Raw genomic sequence first — 17823 nt, 5'->3', positions numbered from 1 at the left:
TTTTATGTAAGAGTATGTAAATATTTCAAAATGTGTTGCAATTAAAAGTAAACGGAGAAAATATAACAGTATTATAGCAACTTATAATCATTAACTATATTTCGTATTTTCTAGTCCCTCCATTTTGCAATATTTGACACAATTTTTCGCTTTTAAAAATGAAAAGAAAACCAATAATAATTAAATGAACCATTATAAAATCTAATCTCTGCAATTTTATCAAATTTTACACTAGTTATTTTGAAAGAATTGGCTAGTTTAATGTCAAAATCTATCTTGAAGCTTAGAATTATCGTTTTGGCTTGTAAAATAAAATTATATATACAATTTTTGAATAATATTTGCAACCATCTAGCTTAACCCAACATACTAGGCCAACTTAACTCTGTTTCAAATAAAGGACACTATCCATTGATAACTATGATAAGCCCAAATGAGCAAAGTATGATCCAAGATTCCAAGTAGGATTGTAAATACTTGGGCTGTTGGGCATCAAGTCTTATATTATAAAATGTCATGATGCCAATTGAGTTGGTAGGTTAAGTATAAGCTTCTAAATTTTCTTGCAAAGTGTACATTTCAACCAATTTGTAAGTGGTTTTATTTTTTATTTTTTATTTTTTTTTCAATTTGAAGGCAACCAATTAGTAAGTTCATACAATGAAAAGACGAGAATCATTTTGTTCGGGCTCATATGCTCAGCAATGTGATAAGGCCCAATGTCCCATAGAGAACAAATTACAAATCATAAATTCCAGACCTTTAGATATCAGACTATATTTAAACTAAAATCGATTCAAAAGGAGCATGGTTTGTTGTTATTTTTATTAAAAAAAAACATGTTCACTTAGATTTGATTTGTTTTCTTTTGATGAAGCAGCTACTTTAGTATGTAACTTTTTTAAGATTTCTTAAAATGAGAAAAATGAGATTGCAACAATTCTAACAAATACTCATATAAAAATGTTGAATCTTATCTATAAAGCACCAATACTGGTTAAAATACGTAGTAGAATAAGTAAATAGTGCAAAAGTTAAAATAGAGGCAGCCTGTTGCTTTGACCATTAATAGCTTAATCGAATACAAATATATGGGAAATACATTTATTCTCATAGAATCATAGTATATAGCATGTACAACTTCACCAAAGTCGTACTTTCAAAAGTGTTAGGTATCTCCATATCCACCCGTACCGAGATACGTATAACACTGCCAAAGCCTTAAACCTTAGAGGCTTAGAGTGTAATGTAACCATTTTGAATCATCCACCTGAGATTCCAATGATTTCTCACACTCTTGTAAGTCCAGTAAGCCCATCCAAAGGTTGCACGACTATACACTTGAAGTTGTGCTTTTGCAAATTTTTGATAATCTTCCTTTGTCGCTCCATTCACTAACCACTCAGCAGTCCATTCTCCTGCATCAAAATATAATAATAATAATAATAATAATAAATAAAATAAAAAATCATATATAATCAATATGAGAGATTGAAAAAAAAAAATGCAGTTACACTAGTAGTCTAGATCTGATCATGTTGTTTTAAAGATTTAATAACAATATAGTACGTAATATGAGTTTAATAGGGGGGAAAAAGTTCAATATGAAGATATCATTTCTATATGGTCCTAACCAATATTAAGATTAAGTCATCATTTCATATCAATGTTAATTTTCCATGTGTGATACCTTTTTCCTAACATATAAGAAGGGTCGTGACCGTGAAGGTGTCAAAAACCCCATCCAATCTGACTCGATTAGGGGTGATAATGAGACTGAGCTATTCGTGAACTATTCGAGCTGGGTTTGATCAAAGCTCGATTCGTGGTGGCTTGGTTCGGGTTTGAGTTCGGCTCGAGACCTAAACGAGCCAAGCTGAGTTATGCCAAGATCGGCTCGAAAAGTTCGTGAGCAAGTTTGATTACTTTTTTCTATAAAAAAAAATCATGTATATAAATATAAATATATTATCAATAGATATTACACAATAATAAGTTAGTATTTTCATTATTACAAAAATAAACTCGTTGTAAAATAAATAATTTAATAATGAACCATAATTAAGACAAGCAAATTAGGGATTAGGACAAATCAAGGTTGTTCGTGAACAGTTTGAGTTCGGTCGATCAACGCTTAGTCAAAGCTCGGCTCGATAAAAGCTCGAGTCATATAAGTTTGAACTCGTTTCGAGTTCGAACAAATTTAAACGATCACCAGCCGAGCTGACCATAGGTTAGGCTCGGTTCGGCTAATTAGCATCCCCAGACTCGATCAAGGTTTCAAAGGCCAATTGACTAGATTGGTACATAAAAAGACCCATAGCGACAATTTGGTAAAAAAAAATAACTCTGTCGACAATCTGGTAAAAAAAAAAAAACTAGCTCTAAGCGACAATTTGGTAAAAAAAAAAAAAAAAAAAAAAAAAAATCTCAAGCAACATTTAGACCCAAAAAAACTAATTTTTTTAGACAAACTCTTCAAAAATCTAATATAATTCGTTATTGTGTTTTTAAATTTATTTTTCCCATTTAAAAATTTGAATTAATATGTCATCCTTTTTATTATGCTAAATTCCAATATCAAATTTATCTCCAACCTCTTTTTTAAAAAGAATTTCATTGATTAGGGGTAGAAAAATTAGTATTTTACTAGTTTTTTTTTTTTTTTTTTTTACTTCAAATTGATAATATCTTAAAAGGATTGGAAAATTAGGTAGGAAATTTTTTATTTTTTATTTTATAAAAAAAAAACTCACGAAAAGCAAACTAAATTAAGCCTTCGCGAGTAGTTTGTTGGAAATTTTTAGGTTTTTTGGGTTAATTGTCGCCTGAGATACTTTTTTTTTACCAAGTTGTCGCTTGAGGTTAGTTTTTTTTTTTTTTTTTACCAAATTGTCGTCAGAGATATTTTTTTATCAAATTGTCGGTAAGGGTCTTTTTATTTACCGATCTGGTCAATTGGTCATCTGTATAGGCATAATGATATAGTATGACTCTATTTTAACTTATTCCAACCAACACAGTACAACCTAATCCAACCAAGTCACTGGAATAGACACCTCTAGGTAGTTGACTAGTTGAGGCGTAAGGCTATCATATTCTAGCTACTTAATAGAGCACAGTTGGTTAAATTTATTTTTCAACTTATTAGTTATTGGGCATGCACTAATCTAATAAAGGTCTCTAGGGGCTGCTTTCATTATCTTTACATTACTACTCTTCTTAATTATTACTACTCTTCTTAATTATTCCTAATTATCTCTAACTGTCCTACAATACTCTTAATATCAGTATTCATGATACAGGGTAGCGTACTACGCCACCAAGTATAAGCTGCCTTTCATTTAATAACTTACCAACAAATATAAGGGGACCGCCGTTAGAGTTTGTCACGTAACCCAATTCCGAGGACCGGTTTTTGTAGATAAAGTCGATGTTTTGATGGACATTCAAGCCGTTAAATTTATCCTCGAAAAGGTTGTAGTAATGAACATCAATTACAGTTAACTGCAATCTACCAGCAAGGGGAAACAACTCCCTTGGATCCATAGGCTCCTCTATGCGATTGCTCATTATAACATACGCGCTTGAAGAATGCTTCCGGACTGCATTGTATCCTGCCTGATAGTACTTGTTTAAGGTCTCTACTGTCACAACAGGCGCTAAGGGCTCATTGAGCAGCTCTACTGCTAGCAAATTAGGGAATTTCGCGTATCTGCATTCAAATGACAATGTGCTTAAAGGACCATTCAACCAAAAGCTTAAATCGATGGTTAAGGCTAGGAATATGTTTTATACTCTAACAGGTAGTGTTTAATTATTACCTGGAGGATAAGAAGTCGATAACAGAAATAGTCTGTTTTATAGTAGCATTGGACTTTCCCCATTCAACAGTTCCGTCTCTACTTGCACTAGGGGCAAATCTATTTTGTGCCCCGGGTGCTGCGTGTAGGTCTACAATAACCCGGATACCATATTTTCTACAGGTTTACAATATACACTTGACAATATTAGTCCCTTTTAAGAGGCTCTTATGATTGAATAAAAACGAGAGTGAGTAAAAAGAACACATACTGTGCCCAAGTGAAGGCGTTGTCCAAAGCCTGCAATGAGCCTCCTACGAAAGGCTTAGGAGGATTTGGGCCACTGGCTATCCACCATCCGACAGGAATTCTAACAGCATTGAGTCCATTCTGAGAAATGAACCTGAAATCTTCTTCAACTATGAACGTCTTCCAGTGTTTCTGTTACATTGAATAAATTTATCAGTTACAAAGTTATCAACTTTCAACTGGAGTTAAGTATATCAGTATATGCTGCTTAGTGCAGTACTTACCCTCATAACCCGAGGGGCTTTTTCCGGGCCATAACCATTAGTAACCTGAAATTCACCTAGTATGGTATTTACTATGCTCATCACAAAAACAGATGGGTTATCATCCCCCCAACCAGCATCCCCTGCATAATCCGCAGTGACAGAATCCTCTGTCTTTGCCTGCAGGAAAAATCTCAATAATAATGAATCAATGTCACCCAAGCCATTAAATGTGTACTGAAAATAAGAGTTTAACCTGTAGATATAGACCATTTGAAGCTTGAATTCGAACACGATTTTTGTCATTAGATTTTCTGACAATTCGAAATATTTCAGAAGCTGCAGGGGTGCTGGCTTTTGCAACTACTAGAGGGCTGCTATTTTTGCCCTGCACTACTCCTGCAAAGTGATGGCTGAACACCCGGAAATTGAACGTGTTTTTGTTGATTCTCCATAGCTACACTCCAAAAATTTGTTACGATTTACAATAACAGCGACAAAGTGATAAGTAAACTACTACGTCCGTTTTAAATTATTTACAACGATTTGACATAAAGTGTGAGTAAATAAAAATGTTTAATTCGTTGCAAATAATTTGAAACAGAGGTTGTACATCAAGACACCCAACAAAAATCGCAACAGATTATATTAAGCTAATGCTTAGAAGGTGTAGCTTACCTTGAAGGTTTCCCAACCTGCTGCAGAGGTTCTATTAGCAACTAAGATGGTCCCTCCGCCGTTCTCAGCACATACATACTTGCCAATTGTCACTGATTTTAGCCGAATTTGTGTTCCATCCTGTATATTTTTAGGTATTATTATACAAATTTAGTCTCCTAGTTAGAGAAATAAAATGCTTGTGTGTCAAATCAATATCTTGGCATAAAATCTGAACTCCATTTCTCATCAGAATTTTACATACAAACTCATTAGTGGAAAATGCAACGTCTAATTTAATAAGTTAATTAGTTAATCAATCCCCATGTAGCCACACACGTACGAACTTAGTTATACATGACACGATTTGATCTTATAAACATTACTCGTAGTAATAACACGTGACTACTAATCCCGGACAAAGATAAAAAGTAGATAATACAAACCAGCAAGTCTTTGTTAGGAATGCCATCGAAAAGAGAAGGTACAATGCTGCCTTCAGTAACAAGCCATCCTCCTAGATTAACTGCCTTAAGTTTAAAACCCGGGTTTAAGCCATGTATGTTAGCCCTCCCAGCTTGGCACCCTATAATCAAACTTTGTATACAAATTCCCGCTAACAATGAACATAAAAAGGTGTGTATAATGCTAAACTTCATTATATTTTGATGATTTATGCTTTTTTAATTGAAAATATTTGTGATTTTTTTTATTATAGCAGAATTGTAGGGGTATGTATATAATAATATAAGAGTATGAACTATAAAGCATATATGAGGAACAATGACTACGAGCCTACAAATTATTTGGTGGACATCAATTGGCAACGCACGCATTCATCTAGTATTGATGCATACCATGTGATACATGCAAATTATATTTTTAAACATTTATTACAACCAAACAACCTACATAATAAAAGTTATAAATCTTAGGAAAATATGTCAAAATGCCATTTTAAGTGGTCCATTTTGTGATAAAGTTCCTTTTTTATAATAAAATTGGCAATAAAGGTCCTTTTATCCCACTTGGATTGTGAAGAGGGTCCTTTAACTGCATTCCAATTATTGACTTTATTTTCAGGCAAAAAAAAAAATAAAAAATAAAAAGCAAGTGACCTCTTAAAAACATTTTTTTAAAAAAATAAAAATTCCCCAACTACACATTAAATGCACAAGATGGGAGTTAATATCGCAAACTAACCTCAAATTTTGCCCAATTACACCCAACGAACCTTCTATTATCGCACGTGCCACCTGGAGTATAGACTATAAAGTGTGTTTTAATTGAGTTGGAAGATAAAAGAAAGTATGGATTGTGTTTTAACTTTTAATTGTATTGGAAAATATGTAATTTATTTAATGGAGTATAGTACTCCGTATTATGTAAACTGGAGCATTTTAGTGGACTGGAGTATAGTATTGAATTAATGATGAGTTGATATCATTATATGCCTCATGTTTTTAATTTTTCATTTTAGGGTTAAAATACCAACTCAGATTTTTCGTCTAACAAGTTCAAAAAAATATTAAGGGCTTACCCGAATAGTACCAAAACATAATTAAAATTAATGTTATTACAAGGTCGTTGATGTGTTTTAGGATTAATAAAAAAAAATTAACATAATAAAATGCGCTTAGCCAAAAGATTTGTAAGTAAAATAGAGTAGGGTGAATCAGATATGTTCTTCTAGGCACGTAACTGTTGAGTAATTAGGTTTTGATGATTGTAAACTAATGATGATTATCTATCTAACGTGTTTGTTAAGTTGTGCATAGAAAGAACAAGTTATGCTTGGAACAAGATACAAGGAACATGAGCAATGACAAGTATAAATATAAGGAAACCGAGCAATATATGATAAGCAATAGAAGAACAAGAACAATGATGAGTGCTATGGTTGATAAGTATGATGATGGCTAAGGAACCATGAAGGTAACTATGTAAATAGGTGTTTGCATATGTTAGCTTCATGAGGTAAGTACACTATGCATACATGAGTCGTATATGTGTAGGAGTATTTACATAAGCTTTAAGTTTAATTAGTTCTCTCACTTGAAGTTTTTTTATGACAAACAAACTTCAATCTAATGTTTCTCTTAAGTGTTTATGTGAAGACATGAACTGACTTAGGTGAAGTCAATGGGTTGGAACATAGAAGACTTTAAGAGGAACAAGAGAGAATGAATAAACCTAAAGCAGGTTCTCCCACGAGAACTAAACTACGAAGGAACCTGAAGGTATTCTCTAACAAGATCCAGAAGGAACTTCCGGCAGGCTTTCCCACGAGAGCCGGAGCATGTTCCCTAACAGGTACATGAAGAGTTCCATGTTCCCTAACAGGTACATGAAGAGTTCCCTGACAGGAACTTAGTTCTCTAACAAGAACTATCTAAGTTCCCTAACAGGAACATGAAGACAGCAAGTTCCAATAGGAACTTGGCTTGCGGTTCCAGAAGTGGAATGTTGCCCCGAGAACTAGAATACATCAATACTACAAGATTCCAGAACAAGAGTTTCAAAGAAACAACATGAAGACGGAGAAATCAAAGTATATCGCTCTAGGATTCATGTAAGTATGTTGGACATAAAAGTCAGTCTGGAACAAGTCTAAAGAACCAAGGTGAACTCATGATAGTCAATGAAATTAGAGTTACTGACTTGTCAGGAACTCAGAGACTGTCAGAGTTCCAAATCCTAATTGGAACTTACGTCTGCACGTCGTTAAAGGTCGCAGGTCGAATTTAATGATTATATATTTATTTACCACGTGCATATCTTTAAGGATTTGGTTTTACAGAATAAAGATATTTATTTTCTAATAAATCCTTGTGGAAAAAGATAAGTTATTTTTGGAAATTATTTTCAGCAAAATAAGTTTTAAATAAAATCTAATTTTATGGCAAGTATATCTTTTGTAAAAAGATATGGTAATTATATCTTTTGTAAAAAGATATGGTAAGATATATTAGTATATTTGGAAAATATATGATCTAGATAAAATCAGATTTTATGGTAATTATATCTTATTATTATTGACGGAATATATTCTTGACAAAAGATATAATTATGGAAAACTTATCTTTGGAAAATATCTTTTATTTCTATCTTTTAATAAAACTCATCTTTTACGAAAAGAATGATTCGAGTGTACTATAAATATGCTCATATGTATTCATTCAAAGTCGAGGTTGACGAAGTGCAGTGGTCGTGCTTAATGGTTTCATCCTTCACCACGAAGCTAAGTCAAACCTCCAGGTCGAAGTTCCAGTCAGGTTTGGTTTCAGTTCGTCCAGACAGTTCCAGTTCAGATCTTGAGTGTCCAGCATATTAGTTTTATCTCTTTATTCATTGGTATGTATTTAGAGTTATTCTTTGAGATCTTGTAATTGGGAAAAAGGGTTTTGAGTGTTTTATGTTTTGGGGTGTGAGAGTTCGTGAGGATTCTCGTAATAATTATATTGTAAGAGTGCAATGTGTGAGCTTCTAGGTGAAGCCGATTGAGCTTCTAGTGAGAGGCCGAGTGTGTAGTACTTTGGTAGTATGAGTGAATCTAAGTGTGGTACTTAGATTGGATAGGATAGGGTCTTATCGAGTAGCAAGTTTCCGAGCAGGATCTTGTGAGTAAAGGTTTGTGCATAATAGGTTGTAACTTGGTGTTTGCCCTATTATAGTGAAATGGTTTGTGTTTGAAATCCCTATAGTAGGGTCGAGGTTTTACTTCCAGTTGGGCCCTGGATGGTTTCCTCGTAAAATCCGCTTTGCATTGTCTAAGTTCCTAACAGCAATCAGTTTTATATTCCGCGAAAAGTAGGCACTAGGAACATACTACAATTCACCCCCCCTCTTGTAGTATATCATCCGAAATAACAGTAACTAAATCCCGTTTTTCTAATAGTAAATGTCGTTACCAACTGAGTTGGTAGGTTAATAAGTATGTAGTTAAGCGTTTTATTGCAAAATATAAATTTCAATCAATTTATAAGTTGATCCGATTAAAAGATAAGAAGCAAATTATAAGCACATATATATGCTCCAATGTGATAAACACCCATAGAGAACAGATTACAAACCATAAGTTCCACACCTTTAGATATCAAACTACATATTAACTAAAATGGATTCAAAAGGTGCATGCTGGTTCGTCTAGTTGTGTTTTATTAGAAAAAAACTCTTGACTTAGATCTAATGTGTTTTCTTCTGATGAAGCAGCGACTTTAGCATGTACCTTTTTGCTCAAACACGCTAGTTCCATGGCGACTTGCATCATGGTTGGCCTTACAGCTCCTTCAGGATGCAGACAACGCTTTGCAAGACTTACAACCACCATTATGTCTTCAGTCGTATTGCTACTTTCTAAGATCATAGGATCCAACATATCATATAAAGCAGAATCCTCTGTTTCGACAAACTGCATCACCAAACTTGTTGCATAATCTGAAGCCACACGAATTGGCTTCTGTCCTGTTAAAATTTCAACCAGAACGACTCCAAAGCTATAAACATCACTCTTTTTGGTAAACTGCCTTGAACGGAAGTATTGCGGATCAAGATACCCAAATGTGCCACGTACACAAGTTGTTAAGTGAGTTTGATCCATACTAATTGATCTCGAAATTCCAAAATCACAAACTTTGGCCGTGTACTTGTGATCCAAGAGAATATTACAGGATTTTATGTCTCTATGATAAATAGGAGTTGAAGAAGATGAATGTAGATAACCAATAGCCCCCGCAACTTCAGATGCAATTCTTAGTCGAATGTCCCATGTTACTCGAAACTCTTGATTAGGACTATGAATGAGTTCCGAAAGAGTACCATTCGGTATGAACTCGTAAACTAAATGTAAAATTTTAGTTTCCAAGCAACATCCAAGCAACTTAACTACATTTCTATGGTTGACTTGTGAGAGAACAATTACCTCATTTATGAACTCCTTCCAATGGCTCTCACTCAATGACCTTGCTCTTTTGACAGCAATAAGTTTCCCATCACTTAGCATACCTTTGTACACCGTACCTTGCCCCCCTTTACCAATTATGCGATTTTCATTGAAGTTGTCTGTTGCTTTCTTTAACTCATTTTTTGTGAAGAGTCTGGTTTTCTCTGCTTCTTCATGGTTTAACCTTTGTTCTTCTAATCTTCCCCTGAAGTATTTCCTTTTAAGCTTTGTTTCCTTTCTTCTTTTTTTGGTTTTGCGCCACCAACATTGGCCAATAAAGTAGCACGTCAATATAATTGTAACTGTAACTGCTGCAACTGCAAATTTCAAGGTCGTGTGACGACTCATACTAATTTCCAAACACTACTTTAAAAAGGGGATGCCCAATTAATCTTCTTGATTGCCATAATATGTTAGTCTTTGACGACACATCAGCAGTTCGTGTTAGGGGGTGTTGAGTCGGCAGGAAGAAGCTACACGTAGGCTTGCGTTTCGTTAAATCCGCTGGTTTTATTCAGTAACTTCGTAAGTGTCGGAGTTACTTAACGGTGAAGCTGGGTATTAAGTGAAACTTTAATAGTTGGTGGTTTTGAGCCCATTCAAATATATATTTGTATGTAACTGATATTTCTTCCCTACCAAGTCTGATAATTTAACTGTTTGAATTAACAATAAACTTTGACTACTTACATTTTGTTGCTCAACGTTGATTTCCCCTTCATTATCTTCAAAAATTGGACGCCTCTTTTTACCCAAATCGATTTATTTCATTGTGAATGTTTCTTCCAAATTATGGACAATATTTTGTATTTCACTAATTGAGATTTCAAGTATTACAAAAAAACAGAAAGAACTGAGATTCTAGTACCAAAAACAAGGGCTGCAATTTTGAAAATTACCTAAAGACGAAGGAGAGAGACTATTTTCATTGAAGTTGCATTGAATGTTTGATAACCCTAGGCCATAGTTAACTTATGGCTATTATTATTATTGTATTATTTTTAATCAAGGCAGAGCAGATTGAAGCAGAGCAAAGCAGCTCTAAAGAACGGGGCCTAAGTGACGTTAACTCCAATTTGAACTCCATCTATATTACATGGCTGCTTACTCACCGACACCATGTGTGTTTGGCCATGCCACGGCAAGAAATTTACATTTGCATCCTGAACTTAATAGGATGAAATACCGATACAACCCTTAGATTAACTATTATAGCAATCAAGAAGATTAACTTGAATTTGCCTTGGAGATGCCCAGTACAAAATATTATACTATAAAAAATAATTCTCGTACTTTTAAGAGTAAAATTAAAACTTACTTGGCAAGAGTATGCGGATGACTTCGAGCAAATTAGTTCCTGTCAATCAAATACAAAAGTTTTGTTACCATAATGGACTAAAAGAAATTGAGGTAAAAAATAAGGGACAAAGGGGGGAAAATAATAAGGGCTGTGTTTGGTTATCAGAGTTTTGAGCCAAAAAGAGCTTATTCAGCACAATTAGAGGGTTTGACCAAACCAATCATCTAATTGAGGTGTTTGGTAAGCAGCGGATCACATTAGCTTATTGGTATGAATCAGCTAATTATGGAAACGCTCCAAACCCCAGCGTATTCAAAATAGCTGATTTGATTACCTTGCATAATTACACAAATACCCATATATCACAATTCACAAAAACTCACCCTTTTCGCTCCTCCGCTGTTTCTGTGCTCCCCCCGTGGGTTGGGGGTCGCGTCCTTCGAAAATCCGAATTCGAGGTTGGGGCGAATTCGGTTTTCTCAGTTCTCCAAAAATTAATTAACTTAATATATAGAAAATTACGCAGAAACCTTATCACTAAGGGCCTATTCACATTTACTTAACTAAGCTGAACTGAACTGATTGGAGCTGAACTGAACTGAACTAAACTGAAATGAATATTTTATGAGAGAGGGAAATTAGGAGCTGAACTGAACTGAACTGATTGGAACTGAACTGAACTGAACTGAAATTAAGTAAATATGAACAGGCAATAAAACATTGAAAAGGGGTAAAAAGATTACAATAACAAGTACTAAGTATCATTTAGGCCCTGTTCTTTTGAGCTTCTGAGCATAGCAGAGCAGAGCAAAGCAGATTTCAGCAGAGCAGAGCAGATTGAAGCAGAGTAGGGCAGAGCAGAGCAGATTGAAGCAGCTATTTTTAAGTACTATTTTTAAGCAGAGCAGAGCAGAGCAGGGCAGAGTAGAGCAGAACAGATTGAAGCAGAGCAGAGCAGAGCAGAGCAAAGCAGATTTTAGCACAGCAGAGCAGATTTCAGCAGAGCAAAGCAGCTCTAAAGAACGGGGCCTTAATCAATAATAAGAATCCATTATTTACAAGAAAAAAAAAAACAAAAAAAAAAAAAAAAAATGTTGATATTCGACATGGAGAACTTCTTCATCTTCATCAAATTTTTAAAAATAGGTATGCATGTCTTAATTTGAGAGTTTTAAACCTTGGTCCGAAATTGAGAATAATTTTGGAGTTGAAGGACAAGTAAATTTTTTACCTTCATAGTTGAGCTGTTGAGTAGGTAAATTAGATCTGAAAAATAGATGCCAATTTTCTAATTCAATTGTTTTTATAAGAAGATGGGAATGTGGGATGAGGATGATGGTGAATTCACTTTTTTTTTTTTTTTTATACAACAAAAGGAGATAAAGATAGTAGTGAAATAACTTAGGGAAGATGAAGAAGTGGGTAATGGGTAGTCTACTGGTCTAGGTACTGTATTTTTTTATCTTTTTCTTTTTTTCCTTCAATTATTTATAAACCTTGTTTTTGGTAAATTAATATTGTTAGTGGGATAATAATTTTTGGAAGTTCTTATTAGTACATTCTAAATAATAATTACGGAGTTCTTTCAAAAAAAAAATAATAATAATTACGGAGTACTAATTATTAATAACAAAATATGTCAATGACCTTATTGGTCATTTTACATAGTTAAACACCTATCAGCTAATAATGATTTACCAAACACTTTTTCGCAATCAGCTAATACAATCAGTTAGTCAAATCAGTTAATACAATCAGTTAACACAATCAGTTTCAACTTTCTCCCAAACAAGGCCAAGAACTTGTTTTGTTTTTAACTAAGTTTGTTAGGTGGAGTTTTGTACCCACACCATATGTTTGGGTGTAGGAATTCCTGGTGGGTTGGAATACTAAGATAGTGGTGACTCTGCTGAGACCCATTGGATAAGGAAAAAATTTCACTTAAGGTAATCAAATAATATTTTGAAAACTGGCCAAAATACTAGACAATAGAATAATTTAATATATATATAGAGGATGTTATTATTATTCATACCAATTTATTGTAACAAAAATCTAATATATTATATAAATAAAGTAGGCATTTTTTGGGAACATATGGCGCGCCACATAGAAAAGGTATTATTTTGTCCAATGAAAAATTAGATTGATAATTTATTTTAGAATTAACAAATTTACTCGCCACCTAAGCAAAAGTGACGAATAAGTAGATTTAAGAATTTTGACACAAAGGTAAAAACAACGAATAGAGAATAATTAAAATTTAAATTACTTTTAAAAACCAATAATTATCTTCTCTAAAAAAATAATAAAAAAAATAAGTAATAATTATCTTTTTTACATATATGGATGCAAATTTTTAATCGCTAATATCTTTAATCTCTCCCTAGAAAATATGGTAAAAGTTTGATTTTAATAATATAGGGCCTGTTCACATTTACTGAACTGAAATGAACTGAAATGATTGGAGCTGAATTGAAATGAACTGAGCTGAAATAAATATTTTATGAGAGAAAGAAATTAGGAGCTGAACTGAATTGAACTGCACTGAACAGCTGATTGGAGCTGAACTGAACTGAAATTAAGTAAATGTGAACAGACTCATACTCATCGAGACGAATAGAACTAAATCTATTATGACTAATTTCCCATAATATTTTATAGTGAAACAATTATAAATGAGACTAACATTTTAAACGGAACGAGTGTATTAAATAATCGTATAGGCAAAAGACTTATTTTGATCAATAAAAAAACGAGATTTGTCATTTCTTTTTTGAATTAAAAATTTAAAATGTCACATAAGCAAAATTAATGCAAAATTAATGAATAAGGTTTGGGATTTTAAATTCAAGCATCACATAAAATAAATAAAACAACAAAAGATAACTTTAGTGTTAAAATTAAAAAATTATCTTATGATATTAGGAATTTTATCCATATAAATAATGAATGATCTTTCTAAATATACACAATTTTAAATTAATAAAATGATTACTAGAACCGTGCATCGCACAGGCTTACATCTAGTTTATACTAAATTGGTTCATAATATCAAGTGAAATTGATTTTATTATTATACTCCCACTGTCCCCTATTTATAATCTCTTATGGCCAATTTTAAGTCTCGTTTGTTTTTTTTAAGTACCATAATATTAATTTTTTACCAAAATCCCCTCCAATTTACAACAATATTTGTTCAAATTTAACTTTTCCATGTAAATTTTATTTTTTCATGTGCTTTCATCACTTTCTTGTTGGGTTAATCTCCCTAAATCACACAATTAAATAAGTATTATTAGTAGTAGTAGTAGTAGTAATAATAATAATAATGTAAGAAACATGAAAAAAAAAAAAAAAAAGGTGAATGCATGCATGTAGTTGGACTGTGGAGTAGTAGTAAATTAGGAGACTTTAAAGTCCAATTGTAATGTGGTTGTGGCAGAAGGTTTTAAAGCAAACCTTGACTTTGTATACTTGCATTTATTTGGCAAGTTGATGGAAGGTTAAGGCTTGAAGAAGAAGCTTGATTGGTATTTTGCTATATAATGTAGCCATGTACTGTGAGTTTGTGTAAATAAGAGAAGTAGAAGCATACTAGCAAAAGAAGTAGCGCATAGCTATAGTAGTGAGGGAGGAAGTGACGGAGAGACAAACACAATATTACTGTGAGGGGTATTTTAGGATTAGTACAAGTACCAACGTTAAAGGGTACTTAGTGTAGACTATCCTAATATACATTATATCTAATATTGTAATTGTAGTAGTGGTCATTGTACTCCCGATATTATTGCTAGTAAAGTTGTTCTCGTCCGTGGAGATCCGGACCGTGGTATTTCCCCTTATTGAGGAGGGGTTTTCCACGTAAAATCTTGTGTGTGTATTTTTTTTTTGTTCCTTATTTATTATTCTTCCTGCTATTGTGTTTATCTGTTGCTCCGTTTCCAACATTTCTCTGTCTATTTTTTTTGCATATCCAATGTAAATTTACCTTTTCAATGTATTTTTACTACTTCTTATTTATTTTTATTAATTCCCGTAAAAATTGCCCATAAGTAATGAAGGGAGTAGTTCATTTTCTCATAGCAAAAAACAAGTTTATTCGATATAAGTTACTCTTATAAATTTGTTTCAAAAAAAACTTTATTATGTTTCCTCCATACTTTGTTAGTGTTTTGGTTTGATTTTAGCATTACTCGTGTACACCATTTAAATCATGTTTGTGCTTTATACATACGATCAAACATTGTTGAGGAGTGTGGGAATGGAGGGATGGTTAGTCGCTCCATCTCCCCCCATGTGATGGGGGTTCGACTCCTCACAACCCCCATTCCTGTGATAGGGTGGGGGCCCCCTCCCCGTAGTTTACCGGTCAAAAAAAAAAAAAGATCAAACATTGTCATAAGAGTACTTAATAAAATTGTCTAAATGTATACTATAGTTTATGAATCTCTTTTCATAATTTAAGTTGTTTGGACCTCCCAAGTGGGTTCTATCCGAATAGAAAGTGAATTTACTGAAATACTCCCAGCCCAAACCCTCAACAGGCTCCCATAAGTTGATGGGGCCCAAATCCTGAGAAACTTTGATCTGCACTGCTCATTAATGCCGAAAACCCTAATAAGTCTTAGATGCACCATGGTGCAGGTTGGATGTAGATGTAACATGCCTTATAATATGAACATTTAGTAAAAAAAAATAAAAATAATAAACACGTAAAAAAATGAACATTCAATAATATAAAAACTGAACACATAAAGTAAAAAGAACCTCTATACTTATATATTAAAAAGCGTTTCTGAGACAGAATATGTTCCACGTGTCACCTTTTTAAGTTCGACATGTCAGCAATATGTGTCATATGTCACTATAAACATGGCATGTCACCTTCACAACATGTATTAGATTTGTATCTAAAAAGTGCTTATTAACAAGACTTGAATGAACTCAAGATCAATAAGTCTTAAGTCACAAGTCTTACCATCTTAGCTATTTATTAATTATGTTTTTTATCCAACAAAATTATACAGAGTAGTTAACTTAGATAAGTCAATCTATGGCTTATTATACTTTTTGTTTCCATTATGTAATGATTGAGTTTGACAACTAAATAATGTTTATAGCAAGACTTAAACTCGAAACCAACAAATCTTACTATCCAAACAATTGAACTAGATTAGTAAACTAAACAAGTATATATTACCAACTCGGGACATCGCTCGGGCCATACACTAGTTTTGTATTAAAAAGTGAACATGTTAACAAAATGATTATTCAGTATATAATAAGTGAACATGATTATCTAATAATAAAATTGATGGATTATGACCTTAAAAATGAACATTTAAGATAACAAAAGAAATTCAGCACAAAAAAAAAGATAGCACAAGAAATTTATACCTATGAGGGAGTAGTGCCGTTCGATATGCCAATAAAGATTCACCGGAAAGGTAGACATCGACGTTACATTGGATAAAACATTTGCTAAATATTCTTGACTTATCAAAAAGGCTGACCTGCAATGCTCTGGTCCATTTTCGGCAATCACAGTTATATTATAACTATAATCAATAGGTAATTTTACTTGGCAGCAGTGGTTAAGCCCGTAACATTGATTCATCGTATCAGCTGAAAACGTCGAACTTTGATGATGATCAATAGCACAAATGGAGGTGCATCCTTCCATGTCACCTATATCACTATAGAATAAAGCATATCCATGGCACCCCACTGATGCAAAAATATTTGACTCTGTAAGCCAAAAGGCAGCCGTATCCAAATACAACTCAGGACTATTCCAATGTAACTCAGCTCCATTACAGGCTGTGACTGATGGAAACTTAACTATTATTGTGTCACTTAGTATCTCAACAATCTCGAGGTTGAGTTTCTTTAGATATGGTATTGATTGGTTTGAGGAGGATGTATTATTACAAGAGACAGCAAAGTTTTGGTAAAAGAAACAGTGGTTCGGACCAATACCAAATGGGTAAGGGATTTCAATGTTTCCACACCGGTGTATGCAATCTTTATCACTATGTTGTTCAGATAAACAACACAATGATATGATAGCTAATATAAGAGAATATGGTGATGAGTTTGATTTGAAGATTTTCATTTTTATTATTGCTATTCTTTGAATTCACTTTAAGTGTTTTTTTTTTTATTTTCTTCCTCGCTCTAGTTTTCATTTTATCCTACTCTTGAATGACTATGACATTGCAAGACATGGTTAGTAAGTTTACTTAGACTTGGCTTTGAGTAAGGATGATAAGAACGAGTTTAAGGCCGGTGATGATTTTCTATTCACTTGTGTTGCTAAGTCAAAGAAAACCAGCTAATGGTGGAGCTTGATTCCGTGGATATAAGGTGGAAATCAATTGCCAAACAGTCACGTTGATAGCTATTCACTCTCAATTGTCGCACTTGTACCCCACAATAAACCCATCTACCTTTGACTTGAAATCTTGATATCAATTCAAACTCAATTTTCTCCCTTTATTTCTTTGAATTGATTGTTTGTTAATGCCCCAAAATTAGTGGACTAAGTTGTTTAGTCGTTATTATCTAGTGCCTTAGTGGAAGATTATTATCCTAAATAAAAGTAGT

The 17823-nt window shown here is 33.3% G+C and overlaps 2 protein-coding genes across 2 annotated transcripts; both read right to left on the bottom strand.

Moving 5' to 3' along the window:
* Nucleotides 1-1057: 1057 nt before the first annotated feature.
* LOC145613097 (putative glucan 1,3-beta-glucosidase A) lies at nucleotides 1058-5748 on the bottom strand. The gene is made up of 8 exons (XM_081668153.1): nucleotides 5419-5748; nucleotides 4994-5113; nucleotides 4572-4772; nucleotides 4337-4495; nucleotides 4075-4244; nucleotides 3825-3980; nucleotides 3357-3715; nucleotides 1058-1418 (listed from the first exon to the last, which is right to left on the bottom strand). The coding sequence occupies exons 1-8, from the start codon at nucleotides 5629-5631 to the stop codon at nucleotides 1237-1239; spliced, it is 1560 nt and encodes a 519-aa protein (XP_081524279.1). The 5' UTR covers nucleotides 5632-5748; the 3' UTR covers nucleotides 1058-1236.
* A 3227-nt stretch (nucleotides 5749-8975) lies between these two features.
* LOC145613096 (wall-associated receptor kinase-like 1) lies at nucleotides 8976-17501 on the bottom strand. The gene is made up of 3 exons (XM_081668152.1): nucleotides 16615-17501; nucleotides 11233-11271; nucleotides 8976-10231 (listed from the first exon to the last, which is right to left on the bottom strand). The coding sequence occupies exons 1-3, from the start codon at nucleotides 17330-17332 to the stop codon at nucleotides 9096-9098; spliced, it is 1893 nt and encodes a 630-aa protein (XP_081524278.1). The 5' UTR covers nucleotides 17333-17501; the 3' UTR covers nucleotides 8976-9095.
* Nucleotides 17502-17823: the final 322 nt, after the last annotated feature.

This window comes from Chenopodium album, chromosome 25, assembly GCF_948465745.1.
Source record: "Chenopodium album chromosome 25, dcCheAlbu1.1, whole genome shotgun sequence".
NCBI classification, from domain to species: Eukaryota; Viridiplantae; Streptophyta; class Magnoliopsida; order Caryophyllales; family Amaranthaceae; genus Chenopodium; species Chenopodium album.
This window is presented reverse-complemented; position numbering and strand designations above follow the sequence as displayed.